The 21,065-nt window shown below is 38.6% G+C and overlaps 1 protein-coding gene across 1 annotated transcript; it reads right to left on the bottom strand.

Annotated features, from left to right (window-relative positions):
* Positions 1 to 244: 244 nt before the first annotated feature.
* NMBR (neuromedin B receptor) lies at positions 245 to 20,514 on the bottom strand. Its single transcript, XM_026088875.1, has 3 exons — positions 20,096 to 20,514; positions 2,858 to 3,206; positions 245 to 657 (listed from the first exon to the last, which is right to left on the bottom strand). The coding sequence occupies exons 1-3, from the start codon at positions 20,509 to 20,511 to the stop codon at positions 256 to 258; spliced, it is 1,167 nt and encodes a 388-aa protein (XP_025944660.1). The 5' UTR covers positions 20,512 to 20,514; the 3' UTR covers positions 245 to 255.
* Between the last annotated feature and the right edge of the window lie 551 nt (positions 20,515 to 21,065).

The raw sequence follows: 21,065 nt of genomic DNA, 5'->3' as shown, positions 1-21,065 counted from the left end.
TTGTTTTCTTATATGTTAAATATATGTTAGCATCTTCTGTGAGGAACAATCTGAAGCCAGTCAGTTCAGTCTTCTCAATAAAACACACATTTCACTTCTTTCTAAAAGTAAGACTAGATGTGAAAAAAACTCAGAAGGACTTTAACAGATCCTCAGTCCTGAGGACCAGATGGCCTAAGTTTATTGAAAAAGCCAAAAGTGGGTTACACACCACAAAGAAAAGCTCAGATCTGTTCCCAGGTCACACCTATTCAATCATAATGACATTTCTTGTTTGGAGTTGTGCCCATTCAGGAGTGTCATGCTGGTCACTGTGTTCCTGTTATTGCTTTTCAGGGAACTAATTCGAATTGCAGAAGAGTTGTGCAAGTAACTGGCAGATCTCTGTTGCTGAGATTTCCTCCTGCAGCAAAGTTGGCTGTTGAAATGTCTTCTAAAACTCTCACTGAGAAAATACAGTGCAAATGGGTTGACACAAGAGTTGCAGAAGCTTAATACTCGGGCCACTAGGGTAATGACCATATGTCCTATCGATGAATCAATCTCATTGTAATTAAAGGACCGGTACATGTATAGCACATGGTTAGGAAACCAACAGATAGCAAAGAAGCCAACAAAAACTAGAACTATTTTTGCCAGACGTTTCCGAGTTTCCATCTGAAAAGATGAAGAAAACCCAAATGAACAACAATGAATAGAACTAATCAACATAACAGACTTTAATTAAAAAATGTAGAATTTCACTTTATATTGACTCTAACAATGATCTTAAATAAGACCATTAAAATTACTTCCTTCAGGGGCTGAATTACTTTTTCTATCTCATTTACTTTCATTTCCCATGCTTAGTTTACTTACAGTGAAAGACCCTAGCTGTCTGCAGTTCAGAAGGTTGCTCTTTCTATATGATACATGCATAAGTGTAGGAAGAGTGATTCATGTTCCAAGTATACATTGGCTTTTAGCCTGAAGGAACACACCAAAGGATACCATGAAATATAACCTTTTCTGATGGAATTTCAGTGCTTGGCTTGAAACTTAGTTTTAGTCAGAAAGCTATTTAGAAACTGGTGGCTTTGTAATATAGAGACATTGTTAGTTTGACACCTAGGGTGTTAGCCATAAGATGGTACTTACATCCCATTTTGCCTGAAATGCCTCAGCTTGCACTTCTTTCCTAGGAGAACCACCAGACAGGTACATTGCATGGTCTGGGGCATCTTAATTCCAGGGTAAGGTGAAAGGCTTGGTCAAGCATCAATAATGACATGAAAGAAATGTGCCTTAATGGCATTGCTAAAGTATAATTGTATTACAGTGTAGATACTTAGAGTGACTGAAGTGTTGAGAGGAAATCACTTGTTGTCAATTTCAAGCTGAAAAATTCAGCAGGGTTTCAAAATCTGTGAAATAAATTTAAGGAAGTATAGCCTTCTCATTTAAACCAAAACCAGTAGGTTTCAGAAAATATGGGGAAACTGGGCATAAAATTCTGGAATTCTAATTTGGTAGGATTGCACTGGGCCAGATTGCAAAGGCAGACTAAAAGGTATGGTGTGAATATTACACTTCTGTGCTATTACCTAGAGAAACTTAAGTTAATAACAATAATCTGAATCTACTTCCTCTTGCTGGGAGATATGTAAGTACACCAGATTCTTCCACTCTTCTGAGTCTCATAGATTAGCCAAAAAAATTAAGTAAAATGAAAAAATATGTTCTTATTTTGAAAATACGTGTGGTTTCAGAAATGTGGTATAAATTAAACATTGTTTCCATCCTGAGAGTTCAGCCAAAAGACTTTCTGTATTTCACAGGAACATAAAATAGTCCATGAAGTGCTAATATGTATGCATTTTTGACAAGAAACAGGGTAGAGTGGAAATGAAATGCTGACCAAAAAGGACACAGGGGAAGGCAGCCATTCTTTTTAAAAGAGTATGTACACTCTATACACGTAAAGAGGTCTCAGTGAGTGTTAAGGTGTTTTCTAAAACATTGGCAGAGAAAACCTTTCCAAAATGTTTTAATGGACATAAGCTTTTTTTTTCTTTATCAATATTAATGTTTTTGTAAAGTGGTTGAGACACTTTCACTGCGAAAGCTTTTGTTTGTATATAAATGTTTCTGTTAATAAACAACCTGTTGCTATCTTATTGCTTGATGTGCCTTACATTGGAGCTGGTTGTTAAAATGTTTTGTCTCAAAGGTACATAGAATCTAAACTGAGAGATCTATGGCATCTATAATAGAAAGGGTATTAAGAAAAGTGTAACTGAGTTCAGGATTGTATCCCAGAAAGGTCTACTCAGAAAGCCAAAAAAAATCTACTCATGCTGTGTGTTCATATTTTCAGCGCTCCTTGCTCTGAGAAGAACCTCAAATTGCAAAAGAAAAATTTTCCCTGCCTGTCAGTCTTTCAGTTTCCAAGCACAGATATAATAGGGAGAATTCTCAAAAAGTTTGTGCAAGATTTCTTCCCAGAATGACTGCATATAGAGAGGGCCATCAGCAGTTACAGCAGTTCCTTGGTAAGAACACACATAGTGGTTATACTAACAAACACATGCAAACACATATACCAATCCCGTTTCCCACTTTCCATAGGAATATTCATTAATATTGAATTTATATTTTTCCTTGCTCATATTCATTTACATACTGGGCTTAATACTTGAATAATAGTGAAAACAGTGGAGGTTTTTCAGATAATCCTAGGCTTGGCTCACGCACGTGGAAACTCTGAGCTAATCCTCTGAGAAATCCAACAATCAGTATTTTATAGTTTTCATACTTTCAGTTGTAAGTGTATGCAATATACAAATCTTCATCAGGAAGTAAAAAGCAAATTGCTTACCTGTCTTTTGGAATGTTCACTGTATTCTCCAGGGATGTTGTGAGCGCTTTTTATTAAAGTCTTTGCAATATGATAGTAGTAAATACTAATAATGGAAAGAGGGATAAGGAAATACACTAAGAAAATCATCACAGAATGGATCTTTGGGTGCATGTCATCCGTCTTTGGATATGGTATGCATGCTGTGAAAGTGGCATTGACTGTGTCATTGATGTGGGCCAGTTCGGAGAACACTGCTTCAGGAACTGCCAGGAGCATGGAGATTATCCAAATGGCAACGGCTTTAACACAGGTCCATAGCACTGCACTGGATGTTTGGATRTCCATGGGATTTACAATTGCTTTGTACCTGAAATTGATCAAAATACAGACATAAATCGAAAGGTAGCATTTCAAATTCAACATGTGATGCCTAAGGCCACCTCATACTTTTGAGTAGGGCTTTGGTTGGGCTTGGTTGGGCTTTGAGTAGGTCAAGACCACTTTCATACTTACATATTTGGTTCTTATTTGAAATGTCAAAATATTTTTAATCTATCTCTAATTTGCATTCTCCAAATCTCTAACTTAATTTGTGTATATACTCATCAACAGTGGCAACAGGAGCCCTGGATACCACCTGTGACTGTAGGTGCCCATTCAGTGCCAGCCAGGTGAAAATGTAGAAGCAACCATGACTCCACTCTCCTTATCCAAATCCTCTCAGCAAATCCCCAAATCCATATCCTACCTCTATATTTAAAACTCACTGTCATGCCAGCACATTCATCCTAGAGTTCACTTTCTTCCTTGGCTCCCACAGCCCAGGACTCCCTCCTGCCTGTCACATCTTCCCTACATGGAGACTCAGTCCCACCTCACCAGCCCCAACCTGGAAGCACAGGACAGAAATCAGCTAGTCAGCATGAACTAGTCAGACTAGTAATAACTGCTGCTTTGGAGGCTCCTGCCTTTCCACCTCAGCATCTTCGCATACACAGATTTACTGTCCAGGCTCTCATGTCTGGAATATAAGCATCTTTATAAAGTCAGGCAGGAACAACTCCCAAAGGCCTGTGCAGAAGTATTAAACTCTTAAATAAAGGAAATGCTTCCACATAAATAGTTGGAAGCTGCTGCTGTATACTGCATTTTGGGAAACTGTCCCATAATATATAATTATGTATGAACCTTTACAGAACTGACAAATTCATAAACTGTGCAATGAAAGCAGCAAACATTTCAGAGGACTGACATATCACACTTTAACAAAGTAAAATAAAAGAATAAAAGTAGAAGCTGGGCAAGCATTCTTCTACATAAAATTTTTGTTGAGGAAGTTGATATAAAGTAAGTCTCCACAGGAAAAGGTCAGTTTAAAAAGGCCAAATATACTTTTGAGATCAATATTTCAAAGTTATCTTTAATGTTTTGTTTAGATTTTTTAATTCTGATTTTGAAAAACTTTTTTTTTCAAAATGTAGGTTAATTATGTTTTAATATTTTTCTTCAAAACTTGTGAACATTGAATAAAACATTTCAGTTTATCTAAGCTGTGTTATTTTGGAAGGCTGCTTAATCTGATGGGTTTTTGTTCCTTCAAATTTTTTATTTTTAGTTCTCAACTGATACAGGGTATTTTTTTTTTTTCTGAAATTGCAGAAGTTTATCAAAATGAGAAAATGATTTCTCTTTAACCACTAAAGAAAAGTTTAATAGGGTGAAGGAGGTTGAGAGAGATTCTAATACACACACAAATACACTTACATATATGGGTATGGACAGATGTCTAAACAGACACCAGGGTTTGGGTTGTGGCTAAGTGTAATATTGCTGCTCAAGGGAATGCTGAGAAATGGAGTTGTGATCCCAAATATGCTTTATGGCTGACTTGCAGGTCCTGACAGTCACTTCATAACCCCTCAACACCATGAGCAGGTGTTTGAGGAACTGTAAAAAAAAAAAAAAAAAAAAAAAGTCTATATCCCCATGCAGTGACTTCTGAGTTTGCTGGAAACCAAGGGTGGAATTGGCTCTGCCGTGGCAATGTCTGGAGCAGAGTACTGTCTTGGTACACTCAAAAACTTTTCTTCAGAGAATATTTGAGTTAAAATTGTCTTGGAGCTTCCCTTGCTCAGGAAACCTTAAGATTCAAAGAGAAGAATTATTTACAGTTTCTGCTGAATTATCTATATGTAGATGTATGTATATGTTCTCATGTATAATCCATGAGAACTAAATAGCTAAAAATAATTATTTGTGATCATATTCCCCCTGAATTCAAAGAGAGGATTTTTGTCCTCTACTGCACCTTCATCCAAATCATCGAGTAGAAAATTAAACTCAGTAAACTGTCTCTGATAATTTATGTTTACCATTTCTTCTAGCACACAGTGAGAAACTCCCTGGACACCAAGGCGCAATAGAAATCCTTTACATTATCATGGCAAGGACAGAAGCTTCTACACAAAACATGAAGGCTCCCTAGCATAACCTGTGACCTTATTAGTCAATAATTTATTTCCTATTGATGTCTGCCTTGATTTCATTACATAAAGACAGACAAACTATTTCATTTAATTCAACTGAGGTGACGTCAAGTCCTTACACCTGCTAATTTCTTTAAAACTTCACACTGCTGGGGGAGAGTTGGTTTGAAGATCTTTGTTGGGGGGGTGGGGGAGAGATAAATATCATGTGCTGTATTACAAAACTTGTTTTTCCTCTCTTTTCTCATGGCAGTGTTTCAAACTCTTTTGATCATAGCCCTATTACCTGGGACAGTGACTGTGTCAAAATTCATTGTTTAAGCAGCATTTGGTCTGGTTAATATCTAAATAGAAGACCTTTTCAGAAGTCTTTACATTACTAGCAAATGTGGCACATATTTATGTTTCAGTATATATTGTTGTTTCAGTAAATAGCATGCTTTTTCCTGAGCTACGACTGACTTCAAGCTGAAGGCATTGAAGCAGAGGGCTATTTTTTGCAAACACAGCTGGGTCCAGCCCAGAAAACCTCTTCTTTAGTCATATCTATCAAAATTCTATTTGCTACTTCAACTGACTACAATATGGCACTCTTTTTCCTAGGACTCAGCCCTGTTCAGTACTCTGTGTCAATGGGAATGAAAAGGTACTAAGTACTTTACAAAATCTGTCATGTTGTTTATATCTCTGAAAAGTCATAGAGTAGAAAGACACAGATTACAGATAAAATCAAATGTAAATGCAGTGAAATTAGAAGTGTTCCACAAATGAATACCCAGCCTCTTCCTTTGTATAGAACCAGTGTAAGGGTAAAACATACCACCAGCTATTCAAATGACAAAGTGCATATTTTCTATAAATAAAATAACAGTGGTAAACCAAAGTAAGGGGGCAAATTATTTAGTCAAATTAGTGAGCAAAATTCATCTTCTTAACTTCACAGATGAAAAAAGAAAATTATAGGTTGCCATGAAGATCAGGAAATAATTATAAATATGCATTTGGTTTTAATTAAAGTCTTCATGTAAATTCTGTCTTCCTACATCCTCTATCATTATCACTGCTGACAAAGGCATCCCAACTCAGGAAATATTTTTATAATGTTTCCTTTCTTTGGAGCTGTGGTTTTTGCCAACAGACACATGCACAAACTTTCCCATTTTGCAGATATTGGTTTTGACTGTATAGCCTGTTGTCACTACAAAGCAATCTCCACCCATCCATGCAACCCAAAAATTCCTAAAAGAAAGAAAGAACATCCTCATTCTTCAGAGATATAGCAAGTTGCTACATTGTAAACTTCAGTATTCTTCATCTACCCCTTCCCATCTTTATTTTCAAAGCCCTTTATAAATATATTTCTCAGCACCCAATAAGTATGGAAAGCTCTACTCCTGTCTTTGCTGAGTCCATGATGACACTCCCCCTCCCACATACCTGACTTCCAAAGAAGTCATGCTTCCTCCTAAGCCGTCCCTCCATGGCAATTCTACCTCTTTTTCTAGCGTACTTAACTGTGATGTCTTTCAAAAACAAAAAAAAAGCAAAAGAAAACCAAGAATAGCTAGACAATACTTAGGCAGCCACTGGACTGTGATTACAACCCACCATGTTAACCAGAATTGCCTTAATATTTCCTTGTACTCTTTTATCTGCATCTGCTATTGTCTCACTTAAAAATGGTCTAGGTCAGGGACTTTCCTCTTGTTCATGATTGTACACCACCTACCACAATAAGGATCATTTGTCACCCAGTTTCCTAGGTGTCCCCACAATACAAATAAAAAAATTACAAAAATGAAGCGTCATAAACCAGGCCACTAGTTTATTCATTTCATAGGTTTAATATTGAGGGACCAGTCTGAAGAGGTATAGTTCTCTAAGTGCAGTAGTGTCTCCCTGGGGACTGAAAACCCCTGGGAATGTCTAAACACATGCTCCTTGCTATTCTTTTTTTCATTTCTGTAGCTCATACACCTGTGAGAGCAAGTGTAAAAGTTTCAAATATTATCACAAGACTAATAGAAGCAGATCTGATGGCAAAACAACACATATCTCACCTCTTCCTGACTATTTTCAACTCGCTGACAGATAACAGTACCCTACTGGATGAAGCAGGGAGCAAACACCTTCTTTCAAAGAACTGGGCCAATTTCAAAGGTTAGTGCATTCATGCCTTACTGGTGCCCTGGGCTGTTCTGAGTACTCTCTTATACAAGGATACATACTTAAAGTAGACCTTGTGACAGAGCATGTTTATGTGCTTCCCCTTTGTTTCTTCACAACTGGATTAGCTTACTTAGAAAGTCAACAGGTCTACTAGCCTCAAGCTTTCTGATGTTCTTCAATCATCTGGAGGGGCTGGTTTCAAGACAGCACAGAATAACAAAAGAAAAAACATTCTTCCATCAGTCCATGATGTTTCTTTTCATTCTTGTTTCCCAAGAGCAGGTCTGCCTCAGGCAGCAGCAGCCTAAGGAATTGTTTGTCAGAAAATGCAATGTCAGAATTTTCCTAGTGTTTCTACCATTGAGATAATTGGCATATGTAGGCCCTAAATTCACACTGTGACACGCAGACGGAGTTTAACTGAATTCATAATCAGAACCTCAAAACCACCTTATTTAATTTTTCAAGAAACCATTTGCAATACAGGCATATGAATACAATAGCCAAAAAGAGTGATTTTCTTATCAGTCACTAAGAAAAGTCTATTTAAGTTTCACATTCTGCAAAGTCCGTCAGTCTGACAGAGAACATGAAAACCACAGACGCTGCAGTTTTGCAGAAACTTCAGCCTTCAAATTATTAACAAAGAATAGTGTTTAGTCTAGAGCAGAGAATAATGGATTTCTTTCCTTTTTATTAAAAGCAAAGATGTTGCCATCAGTAAACTCCTCTAGTAAATTTAGATGATTGAGTTCAGTGTCCAGTATTAATAGGAAATATGTATTTTAGCCCTTGCCAGGGACCTAATTCTAGCAGAGCAGATCCATATTACCCTAATTTATGTTGAGTTTTGTTTTAAACCTGAAGCTGAAGAGGAGAGGTTGGTAGCATGGTTTTATTATAAAGCTTCTGTTTTAAGTGATGTCTCTGTGTTGCAGTGCTGCTTTTCTGCACCCTAGAGTCATTTATGAAGATCATATCTATAACAGCATTTTATTATGCCATTGCATGAAGATTTCAAATACAGAAAGACACCATTTAGCCTAACAACGTAAAAGGATCAAAATATATCTAAATATCAAGCACACCTTTCTGGTCAATATTTGTTAAAAATATTCATACAGTGTCAAGTTGTAGTCCACACCACTGAACTAGAATGAAATTTTAGATGGAGCCAAATTCCTTTTTCCTTGTACGGGTAGTTCTGCTGACTCAATTCTAGTTGCATCGTTAAGAGGAGAACAATTTATCTAGTTGAGAAGAATCAAAAATCATTTCATGTCCAACGTTCTGGACACTTCTTTCAAAGCACACAAAAAGTCTGAGGTTGTAATTTACAATATAATTATTTTATTCTTTAAAGTTCTTGCAATTTAAAATAGATTTCTTAAAATTTTTATCATTAGTCCCAACATTTTTGGTCTGTGCTTATTTCTTCACTGCAGAGAATTGCATTCACCAGGAACGAGCATCTCAGAAGTCTGATAGCTCAATATAATGAGCAGTGTTTGAAATGAAGATTAGCAGCCTATGTGTAAACACAATTAAACTGAATGTCAATGGCCTATGTTTTGTGTTTCTTAGTTGGAAAATACTAAGGTTTTCCTAAGGGAAAAAGTTTTCCACTCTAAAGAAATATGCTCTGTTGATTTAAAAACTATGAATAATACTTCAACAAAAATGTCTAATTTAGTCTTTTGTATGATTTCTTCACTCTGGGAAGAATCAATGCAAAAGTTTCCCAGGATTTTTTTTCATATGAAATATATTCCCTTTCCTGTCCACCCAGCATTTCAGAGCACAGTGGAGATTTTTCTCTGCATTTTCTCCTTTTCATTGGCTTTTCTCTTGCCATGCTGTGTGAGGTGTCACATTAGCCAACTACATTTCTTATAAGCTAGTACAAATCTTAAGGCTACTTCACTGTCTGCAGTCTGGCTTTTTACTACTATTTGCATATGTCTATTTACTTGTTACTGCACTAGTTAAAAGGACCATCATTCATTTGTTCTGTTCTTCTCCTGAGGACAGCAATAGTGAATGATTTCAGTGACTTTTATTCAGAAGAGTCAGTATTCCCAAAGGATTTATATTTAAATTTGGTTATATACAGAGAGTCACTGATTAGCATATTTTTACAGATTATTAAGATGGTCAAATATATCTGTACAAATTCTTTTCAGTAGTGTTGCATTTTCTATAAGTTAGTGGTAGCTATGAAGGAAAAAAAAAAGATTAAGACACAGATTTAATAAAGAATTTAGGCTACATCTATATTAGTAAACTAAACAGAGTCAGAATCTGGTCTTTGGCCTGGAGGCCAGGTGGCATAGGCTGGACACTCAAGCCCATTAAATTCTCTAATGTCCCCAAACAAGATCTTCACATGCAAACAAAATAGGTTGTTTACACTTCTGTTGGGAATCACCCTTGTCATGTGTTTATTCCTGAATCATACCTAGAAATTGTTTAGGAGAATATTGATTGGGCTCGGTCAAAACTACACTATGGGCTGCTCTAACAATTCAGCAGGCAGTTGGCTGCTAGTGCCCAGGCCTATGTTTTGGCACTGCTAAATATGTATGCATGTGTGGTTATATATATGTGTATACACACACACACACACAAATACATAAATACATATATACATGTGTATAGCAAAAGACACAGACTTTCAGGTGGCTGGTCCCAAGAACATCACCCAGAAAGCTTTGCTCAATGGCTGGCCTACTCTGGCCCACTATGCACCTCCTTCCTTGACTTCAGAATTCTGCAGGTAGTTCCTCTGCTGTCTATGCCCAGAGCTCTCCTGACAGACCAACTCAGTTTGCATCCAGGCTTCACTATGATCCTGAAATTAGGCAGAGGGAAGTTAAGGGGACTGACTGAAAAGGTGTGTTTAAAGAATGCACACCAAGGGCATTAGCCTTCACGGAACAGCAGTTGTGATGAAGAAGGCTCTGGTACCCACCTCACTGAGAAAAAAGGGAGCATCAGGGCATTCAGCCAGGGTGTCCAGCGGCCAGTGCTCAGGGCTGCGAGACAGTGCCTCAAAACCAACATTTCCTCAATGAAGAGAGAATCTTAACCCTAACAAGCTGTGTCATATAAACCCCTGGACTTAGCATTTCCCTTGGGGAAGTGTTTAGGAGAGCTGCCATGTGGCAGCTCAGCATATGTTTTTTCTTGGGTTTTGTTGACTTTTGAATCATTTAAGTCATCCCAACACTAATTTGTAATTCTGGATTTTGGATTCTACTCAGGTGAGGTGGGGTGGATAGACAGAAGGGAAGATCAACACCTAAATTAGAGGGTAGGCATTGCAACACCTAGCCTAGACAAGCTTACATACTCTTTGGAATGTCCCCTAGTGATCTGCTTTCCATTTAGTCATATTATTTCCACCTCGCTATAATTCTACTGTAAAAAAAGTTCTTAGAAAATCACACCTAACCCTGTCTTATTGTTTTAGGGTTTATAATCCAGACCATGAAGGACCAAAGCACTGTAGGGGAAAGAGAAACATTTCCCAAAATTGACTTAATCCAAAACCCATTGGTGCCCCTGCCTTTAGACTGATAGGGGCATGCTTATCTGTTATAATCCCCCACATGTGTACTGCATGTCCTACATGAGTTACACTCTGGATCAGTACATACTGATCAAGTACTTGAATAAAGAAGATCAGTTCCTACCTCATAAAATCATGAGTGCTGGAGCAGAAAGTCAGTAAGAAATATCAATTACAGAAACTCAAGTACCTGGAAGCAAAAAAACACAGTGTAAAAAGTGCTCAGTGTCAGTTTACCCTTATGTAACTATTACTGTTACAAAACCATTCCTCCTGTTTCCTTGATTAATTCAGAATTAGCCCATGCCTATGGCAGATAAAATTACTATTGAGGAGAATATTACATGGTCAGCTGATTTTTAAAAGTGTTACAAGACAGGAAGAATTAAATAGCCAAATCTCTATTAATGTAACTGGAAAAGAGTTAGATTTTATTGACTGAGAATCTAGGCACAGAATCTTAAATCCTAAATTGTAAAAGCTTCAATTTCATTTATTTGCTCCAATATTATCATCTAGGATGCTCCACTCTCTGTCACTTTTAAACTTGTTTCCAGTTCCATTTCATTCACAACTTCTGTTGAAATTTTGCATTGAAATCAATGCAGATGAAAAAAAACAAGTATACACAATGGTAAAAAAGGAGCATTAAAAAAATTGAAACTGAAAAAGTTAATATAACAATCTTCATAAAACAAACAATCAAACATGGAACCAAAGACCAAATATGACCCTAACTAAAATACTGTTAAAAATTTAGTGGAAAAAAGTGAAACAATATTTGGAATAGTGATGTGAAGGACAAAAAAGAATCATAGAACAATAGAATGATAACATAATAGAATAACATTAATCCTTTTCTTTCATATATGCATACACACATGACAATTTTTTTTGTACATATGCTCATACAAAGCAAGAAACACACAGTTAAATCCACATGCAGCAGAATTAATTACACCTAGGCTCCTATGGGTTCTTTGTCTCTTGGCTATGTTCTTTGACCTCTGAAAGATAGCGGGTGGGGAAGCTAATTCCAAAACAAAGTTCTCTTCAGTGAACACCAAATTAGGTTCCCTCTTGTCTTTGCAAATTTTCATAAACTTGTAAGAACTTACTCTCTGTAATCATTCTATCAAATTTGGCTGGATTTGGGCATGGATTACAAAATTATTAGTGGAAGCACACACTTAGGCCTAGAGGTTATGATTGCCTATGCCTTGTTTCATTAGTACGCATACAAACACACACAAGAATTTTAGCACTAGGAATACAGAGTCTGGAAGAATGTGCCTTCAGCAAAATATATATAAGAATACACCAGTTTTTCTACAATTAAACTATTTAAAACAAAAATTCAATGAAATTGTCCCTTTTGGGAAGGATATATGAGAAATCCATCACTCTGCACATGCATAGAAGCTAAGAATATTTCTTATTTATTCTCTAACAAATTTACTATCACAGAAAACAAGTAAAATCTTTTCCCCAGAGATCACATTAGTAGAATGTATTTGATCTTCCACATTATTTTTGAGCACTGCTAAATGCAGACTTGAGGATTCCATGGTCCAATCTAGTTGAATCCATTGCTAAGTAATATATAAAGGAGTAATAGGTACCATGTTATGGAGAGAGGCAAAGAAAATAAATCTATGGAGATGTATGTTCAGCCCTGCTTGGTAGGAATTCAGCTGAATCTGTTCTTTAATAGCTATTTTATCTGTCACAGGCACAGGCACAGGCTATCACTGAATTGATCAAGGAAACAAGGAAAGAGGAGGAATGATTTTGCGACAGTTTCTCAAGTTTTAGGTTGCAAGCTACAAAAAGCTACAGAACACTAGGAAGATCCAAAATTGTTTACATTAGTCAAAGTAAAGTTGGCTTCTGCCAGCACAACAAAGATACTGTGTTGATCACTGACTAGGATAAACACTACAGCTTTTTCTCACTCTCAGTCCTGAGGACTAAGCTGTTGTCTTATGAATTGAAGAGCACACACAGGACACACAGGACATACACAAAGGCTTAACAAATGCTTATGTTTGCATGAAGTTAGAGAATAGGATAAACACCATTTAACTAACTTGGAAAGAAAATGGTATTTGCTGAGAAATYGTTTTCAGTTACGTAAAGATGGTCACAAGAGGAACTTCTCCAATAGCTGATTTGAATTGCATGACTTAGACAAACTTAATCTAGCATGGGTAAATCCAGACATAAAATTTCTCCCAAGTTTTTTTTTTCTCATCCCCTTTTTCTTTCTGGAATATTTTTCATCACATTCCATCGAGCTGTATGAAATGGTTATAAACAACCTAGAACATTTTAGGAGGGACACGTTTCACTATATCAATAATATCCAGTTATATGGGTAACTTGACAAAAAATACTGCTCCTGTTTCTGGGAAAAGTTCCAGCTACTGACACTTTAATAAGCAGATAACTGAACTAAGTTTATCTGTGCAACAAGGCAGAGAAGAGGTAATAGCATAGTACAAGCAAATCCCAATTGACTGTGTCTGAAAAAAGAATGCTAGTTCTCTTGAATGATAGTGCAGGCTTCCCGTGAGACTCCCACGCTGCTGAGGGCATAAATCCCACTCCCCTGCTTGTATTATGGAGATCCAAAGGCAAGCAATTAATAACAAGCTACATAACTTGGAGCATCACTCCCAACATTTTGGTTTAAAAAAATTAAACTACCCTTCTTCACAATCAGTCCTGTATGTGAGGCAATGTCTGGGAGAGAAGCTACCAAGGAAAGAGGGTATGCCCAGCCCTGCTTGATAGGAATTCTGCTGGTGTGTAAACGCACAAAGGGCACAGMGCACTCCAAAGGGCAGAGCTCCAGCAGTGACAATCACCTTGCTGTGACTGGGGCAACACTGTCTCATCTTCCTATGTCTTGTCACCCTCATTCTAAGCAGCTGAGCTGAGAGGACTTTCTCCTTTACACATCCTTTATAACCCTATGTAATGACACTGAGCTAGGTATTAAACATAAGAAAAAACTTTTTAAACAAAAGAAAAAGCCTTTTTACTGTAAGGGTGATCAAACACTGGAAAAGATTGTCCAGAGAAGTTCTGGATTCTCCATCCTTGAAGATATTCAAAACCCAACTGGACTCAGTCCTGAGCAACCAGCTCTAGTTGACCCTGCTCTCAGCAAGGGGATTGGACTAGATGATCTCCAGAGGTCTCTTCCCTCTCCTTTCCCACAGTAACTCTGTGATTCTGTGGTTCGATGATTTTACATCACACCATTCTCCATTGGATCAAAACGTTTGAATTTTGTGCAAAGAACTTTGTTGATTGCTACTACTACATGGGCTACATATTGCTTCCTGCTAATTCATGTAGCCTCTCAAGACAGAACCATGTAGTCAGAATGAGATTCTTTCCATGACAGGCTGAGCAAAGAGCCCTAACCCAACCCTATTGATCCCCTGTATAACACAATGTATCAAATGACCAAATCATGAAATGAATAGTGTAAATTAGCTGTTTCAAAAGACATTTGAGGATCTGGGGCTCTACTGATATATTTTAATCCCTATAAAACATGTAATAGCTTCATCAAAGGTGTTCTGGCAAGCCTTATTTTGTGAGTCAAGTTTGAACATGTAAATTGAATGACTATCTGAAAAAAAAATGTGAGAGACTGGAAGAACACAAACCTTTCCTAACTCTAATTTATTTTGCTTTGTATGCTACCACATAATTGTAACCATACTGCTACCACCTTTGGTGAGAGAAAAATCTGGGTCATAATTTATTTGAATATATTTCAGTAAGTCAGTCATTCAATACATTCACCTTAAATGTTAGGTTTTCCATCATTTATACTTACATACTCCATAGTTCTACTGACTCCATATGATTTTGTTTTCCCATTTATTATGTACAGTCAAGCACTTATTTTCTTTTTATTCAGATAGTCTTCACCACATGTAATGAGGAATGAGGATTTTAAAGGGTTTTGTTCACTATATTTCAGCCTAAATCAACATCTTACATACCAAAAGATGAAAGTTTTAGAAGAATTCTGAAGAGGAGTAATAAATTCTTTGTTAAAGGCATTTTTGCTGACCGAAAATTCTAAAGTCATTACCCTTTTCATACTTCTGAATGTCTTCAAACCATTTCCCTGAGTCCCCAGAAAAGTAGGAGATAGATAGTATAAATGCAGATTGAGCCAGTAAAATTTTTGTTATCTGTTGTAGTCAGAAGTCAGGATGTAGATAATATATTATTAAACCTGCACCAAACTTTTCTTGAGTCTCTTTACACTTTTGCAATACAGAATGTAATCTTCCAAAATTAAAACAAATAACGAATTAAAACAATAATTGGATCATATAGTTCATCTACTCAGACCTACAGAACACATTTTTAAATGTCACAGGCACCATATTTAGTTATTTAAGTACAAATTTTAGCTTTTTTAATACTTTGTTATTAAAATATAGAAATGGACTGGTGGCACTAATGAAAAATAATTCTGTTACCTGGTTACTCAAGTATTCAAAGCCGTCTTTTTGTCACACTTTGTAGAAGGAATACATGCTAGGAGGAAGATGCTGTTTGAATTGTAGTAGGGGCAGTTGCTCCACAGTTCAGATTCACTGTCTTCATAAGAGTGCAGCATCATTTAAACTGTTCTTTAGAAAGAAAATTCAATCTAAAAAAAGTAGCAGAATGAAATTTGATCCCTGTATTACTGACCAAAAAAAAATTTTTTAAAGGCATAAACAACAGCCAAGGAGAAAGGGAGAGACTATGTGGGACAAATCTAAGGCTGTTGTAAGGAGCTGCCATTTTTTCCTTCAAAGTCCATTCATCGCAGGCCTCTTGGAATTTTGTGGATACAGTTGCTTTTAATCTGCATACATGATAATTCAGTAATGACCAGAGGTGTGTGCTGTGGTAGTCCTTCTCAGACTTCTGCCCCATGAGCCTCTCCAGCCACCTCTCCACACCACAAGCTATGGGAAATCCAGCCCTCTATCTCTGAACACCACTCTGGAAACACCTTTTCTTGCCAGTTCTTCACTTCCTTACCCTAGAGCCCTTCCCCTGCCACAAAATGGCAAGATCTCTTATCCTGAGAAGAGAGTGAGGAGCCCCAAGGGCCCAGTTTATGTTCTGAGCTAACTTCAAGGTCCACCATGTATGTAAATCAGAAAAGCCTTCCTGGAGCAGTGGACAAGTTCATCGTATGGCTCAAGTCAGGCATTTTTCAAGTTAGGTTCATTCCTGACTTCTGCCCTTTCTGCAGTGAGAAAGAGATGTTGGCATGCCTTTTCTTCATGTGTGCCATGATGCAATCCTTCTGCCTATGCTTCTTCTCTCACTTCTTCATTTTTACCCTTCTCATCCAAGACCACACCAAGCTCTGGGGCCTTCTCACCAACATCCATTAGCCCTGACCAAAACAGCCCTCCACAGCACCAGAAGAACCAGGTCTTGATGGGGACCCCACTTCCATTTCCTTCTCCTGCCACACCTCTGGGGGTGTTCTGCCCTGTGCCCCCTTGGTTCCCTATTTTCTTGTTTTGCATGTTTTGTCCCTCCTTTTGTTTTTCTCTTTTTTTTTTTTAACCAAAGAAATATTAAGGTTTCTAGGGACGAGTTAGTGCCTCTCCAATAGAAGAAAATGAACAGGAGCCGTGGCCATGATGGGAAGGCATGCTGTCCTTGAACTTTTCCCATGTGGCAGTGAGAGGGCACAGCTGGTTCAACAGTACCTGTACAGCCTTCCTGCACCACCGAGCCCCTAGCAGAGGAGAGGGAGACCGCTTCCACCTTGACACCAACACATTTCACTGCCAATACCACCACCATTGCATCATCTCTACTGCCACAATGGAGCCTCCACCACCTCCACCAGTGCTGCTGATTTCCAAACCCTGTCTGCCTTGAAGTATGTGGGACTACAGCTGCACAGATCCAGGGCCCGTCCCGCAGGAGCCCAAGGGGGAGAAAGACTGTTTGACAGGACCAGTAGCTAGTCCTGGGATGGGGTCAGGTGATCTTAGGCAGGTCCACTGTGTGCTGCCAATTTTAACCTTAAACAGTGTGCTCTAGGGAAGTCTGGGAAGCACTGCTATAAATGCCACACAGTGTCTGTACACAAAATAAATAAATAAAAATAAACTCAGATTATGAAGCTCTTAGAAAGTGAATGTTTGTCACACTGAAAGAGCTAGTGATGCTGAAAGAGTCTTCCATGACAAAAATTCATATGAAATAAAGTAAGTTTAGAAAAGGTATGTATTCAATTAGTATTGCTTTTTCTTTCTTACAGCTTTCGTTTGTAGGTAACGATGGTTCAGAATTTATTGCTACTGTAACAATTTTTGCTACATGTATCACATGCATGTAATTTTCTATGCAGAATTTTCAATAAAAAATTTCATAAATAAAAGTGCTAATTATACTGTGGAAACAGAGACATCCTCTGTTATCTTAATTCAGGCAGGCACACTATATAGAACACTAAATATTTTTGTCTATTGTATCTTTTAGCGCTTATGCCTGTAGAACTTTAGAAAAAGTTTTATTAAGTCTCTTTTCCAACTTGAAACTAAAAAATAAATATTTACAAATCTCTTTGTTAGTGTAATCCTTATCTGCATTTCTATAAACTCCTGTGGCAATAACAAGTAAAACATAGGAAAGGTTTTAATGATCATATATTAAAATTTACTTTGAACATTCTCTGTAAAAGATGCCACTGAGAAGATATTATTGTATAACAGACAGAACATGTGCTGGATTATAATGGAGTCTTTTTAGTGACACCATTGCTTTCCAGTTGCAGTCACACATCCTGTACTAGCTTCAGTTATTCAGGGATACTACTGCCCCCAGCCAGGTTTCACCTCCTAATCACCTCTTTACTGTAGGAAGCTGCCACCACTTCTCATCTGCTGACATAATTACCCGTACAGTTTCCCCATAACTGAACCTAGTCAAGATGACCCCTGTTAGGATCTGGCTACAAATTAGTGTGACAAAAACCCTCAGCACCAATGACTCCTCTTTAGTTCAGCACAAATTTCCGTTGTACAAAAAAATAGAACAGAGTCCGATTCAAATTCCGTTAAGGCAAAAGTCCAGGCAGCTTCACTGAGAGTTGACTTGGACCCCCTAGCAAAAAAGATACTGTTCACTGAAGCCAATGATTGTTCCTCCTGACTGAGAAAAAAATGCTTTATTCTCAGTAACTAAAAAGTTAAGTAGAGAGGAAAAAGAAACAGAGTTGTTAAGTCCTTAGTATAACCATTTCTGACATTTGTATATAGTATATATAGACTCTCTCTACATATATAGACTCCAAAATGCTGGAGGAATATATTTATTATAAGCTTATATGGTCACATTACACCATCTGTAGCTGCTCTCTAGGATCTGTAATTCTGAATGCATTCAGTGCACACAGATTCAGCATTATTACCTCTTAAAACTTTACTGATTTTTAAAACAAGAATATAAAATTATGTACAAAGGCAAAAAAGTAAGCTCAAAAGCTGTATAAAAAGTAAATGAATGAATTCTTAAACATTAAGATGTCAACATCCCCCCTCATTATATTTCACTAGAGATATGATCTTCCTTGCAAATAACTTCTTCCCATTTCAAATAAGATACCATAATCTCACTTCTAAACAATGTCAATAGAGCAGAAAGGAAAATGCAGGATTTTCTTGGCTCTCCAAGGACAGTTTGAGGTATACTTTTTAACCAAAGTAATCAGGGAGTTACAGTCACTTTAAAGTATGTTTTGCAAGCTGTTCTTCAAAAAATTGAATCTTCATACGTTATGAGGGATTTACACACAAGTATTTTAGGTTCTGATTCAAATACCACTGAAATTAAGGGCCACTGAATAGTATTCCTAGATGGAATCAAATTATTTACTGAACTGGCTGTAAAAAAAGTTATAAAGTTATACTCTGTAAAACAAGAGTTAAAAGTTTCAAGAAACCTTTACAGTAAACTTGAAAATATATTATCAAAGTAAAATCTTTACATAATGGGTCAGTGTAACAAATTTATTTGGCTAAAAATCCAACAAAAGAAAATGAGACACTTCCTATAGAGAAGGAATTTAACATTTTCATTTCTGTCTGAAATGAAAGTGTTTGGAAAATGGAAGAAAGAGATAATTTAATTTAATTTAAAGTTGTCAATTACATTGCAATACCTTGTCTTTCAGAACCTGAAGCACAATCCCACAGCCATCCAGTTAATATAAGTCCCTTAAGTATGTCCATTTAAATTAATTTGGAGGAAAAGCTTGGGGTCCAGCTCTTTGTTTCTTCCTAAATTGACAGATACTAGAGGTAGAAGTGTTTCTTTCCATATTTTTCTCCTTTTCCATGTGTTCAGGAGAAGCTGAAATGCATAGTATGACCTGAAAGTTTAAGACTGATAATTAGAATAGAACAGTTTGGTGCTTCCAAATTCAGAGAGTGCTAAACAAGTCACCTCTGGTGACTTGTTGTCCTGGTAAGGTGCACACACATGCACACACATGCACACACGCGTACACACACACACACATACACACTTTCTCTGCAGAAAGAAAAAAATCTATTAAAAATATATATGCGATGGATTGTTTTAAGCTGCTCACTGCCTGTTGACATGTCACTGTGGCTTGGCATAGATCATATTTAGGGTCTAAAATCTTCCTCTAATGAGTAAGATTTCAATACACAGGCTGTTCCTAGGCCATTCCAGAGGTGCAGAAGCCAGGACTAGACAGGGCTAGTCAGACAGGTTGTGCCCTGGAAGTCAGAGCTGCAGATGCATCCATCTCCAGAAGCCCTTTAACTTATTACCAGATGTGCAATCAGTCAGTGAGGGAAAGAGCAGTGCAGGCAGCTCATGCGTCAGAGTGAGGAGTTTGCAAGCCAGAGATACCTTATCAGAGGAGTGCCTTACCTTTTGTGCCAGCTCCGGCCAGCCTCAGCCCAAGCCACAAAGAGCTGGGAAGGGGCAGCCCGGCTTTCCTACCTGTCGGCGCTGAGAGCAGTGAGGGTGAAGACAGAGACACCGACGGAGGTGAGCTGGATGGCGGGGATGAGCTTGCAGCCCACCTCCCCAAAGAGCCACTCCTCGGAGAAGTACCGAGAGGCATCCACAGGCACACAGGTCACCAGTAGCAGTAGGTCACCAATGGCAAGGCTGGAGATGAAGATGTTGGGCACGCTTCTCATGGCACTGCTGGAGATGAAGATCTTCATGAGGGTGATGTTGCCCAGTAAGCCCACGGTGATGATGAGCAGGTAGAGCGAGGGGATCACGCAGCGGATGGTGAACATGGCCGTGTCCTGTGCCGGGGGCAGCAGGACTGTGTCTGTTTCTGAGTGGGTGCTCCCGTTCCCCCCAAGCAGCATCGCTATGAGCCCAGATGGCAGCTCTGTCTCCATCCTCGAGCTCCGGAGAGACTTGAGGGCTCCAATGAAAAATGCAGCGGGAAGCACTGAAAAGCTTCACCTCTCCGCAAGTGAACCAACTTTCTCTCCTTTCCCTCCTGACCTTCTTCCTCCTCCTTTTTCTCCGTCTAGTTTTCTTCCTTCAAAAACGCAGAGGAGGCAGTCTGCCGGCGCAGAGAGAAAGGGAGGAGAAAAAAACCCAAAACATACTGCTCCCTGTCAGCTATTTCGCCAAGCCCTTTTCCTGGAAGGCAGAAGAGCGTAATCTTGAACTTTGGGTGACGCAAACGCCGTGAAGACAGCAGCAGCCCTCAGGAGCCCCTGCCCGCGGAGGCGGGGTGCAGGCAGCGCCCCCGAGCCCGCCGCCGCCGCCGCCCGCGGGCGCCCGGAGGGCCGGAGCAGAGCCGGTCCGCGCTCGCGGAGCCGCGGAGCCGCGGGCGCTGTCCAGCAGAGCCGGTGCTGAACGCCCCGCGGGCGGGCGCGGGGCGGCCGGCGCCGCAGCGGCTGGAGCCGAGGCGCGGCGCGGCGCGGACCAAGCCCGCTCCTCA

The sequence above is a fragment of the Apteryx rowi genome, unplaced genomic scaffold (assembly GCF_003343035.1).
Source record: "Apteryx rowi isolate R43461 unplaced genomic scaffold, aptRow1 scaffold_792, whole genome shotgun sequence".
NCBI lineage: Eukaryota > Metazoa > Chordata > Aves > Apterygiformes > Apterygidae > Apteryx > Apteryx rowi.
The sequence above is the reverse complement of the archived record's forward strand: the minus strand, read 5'-3'. Positions and strand labels throughout refer to the sequence as shown.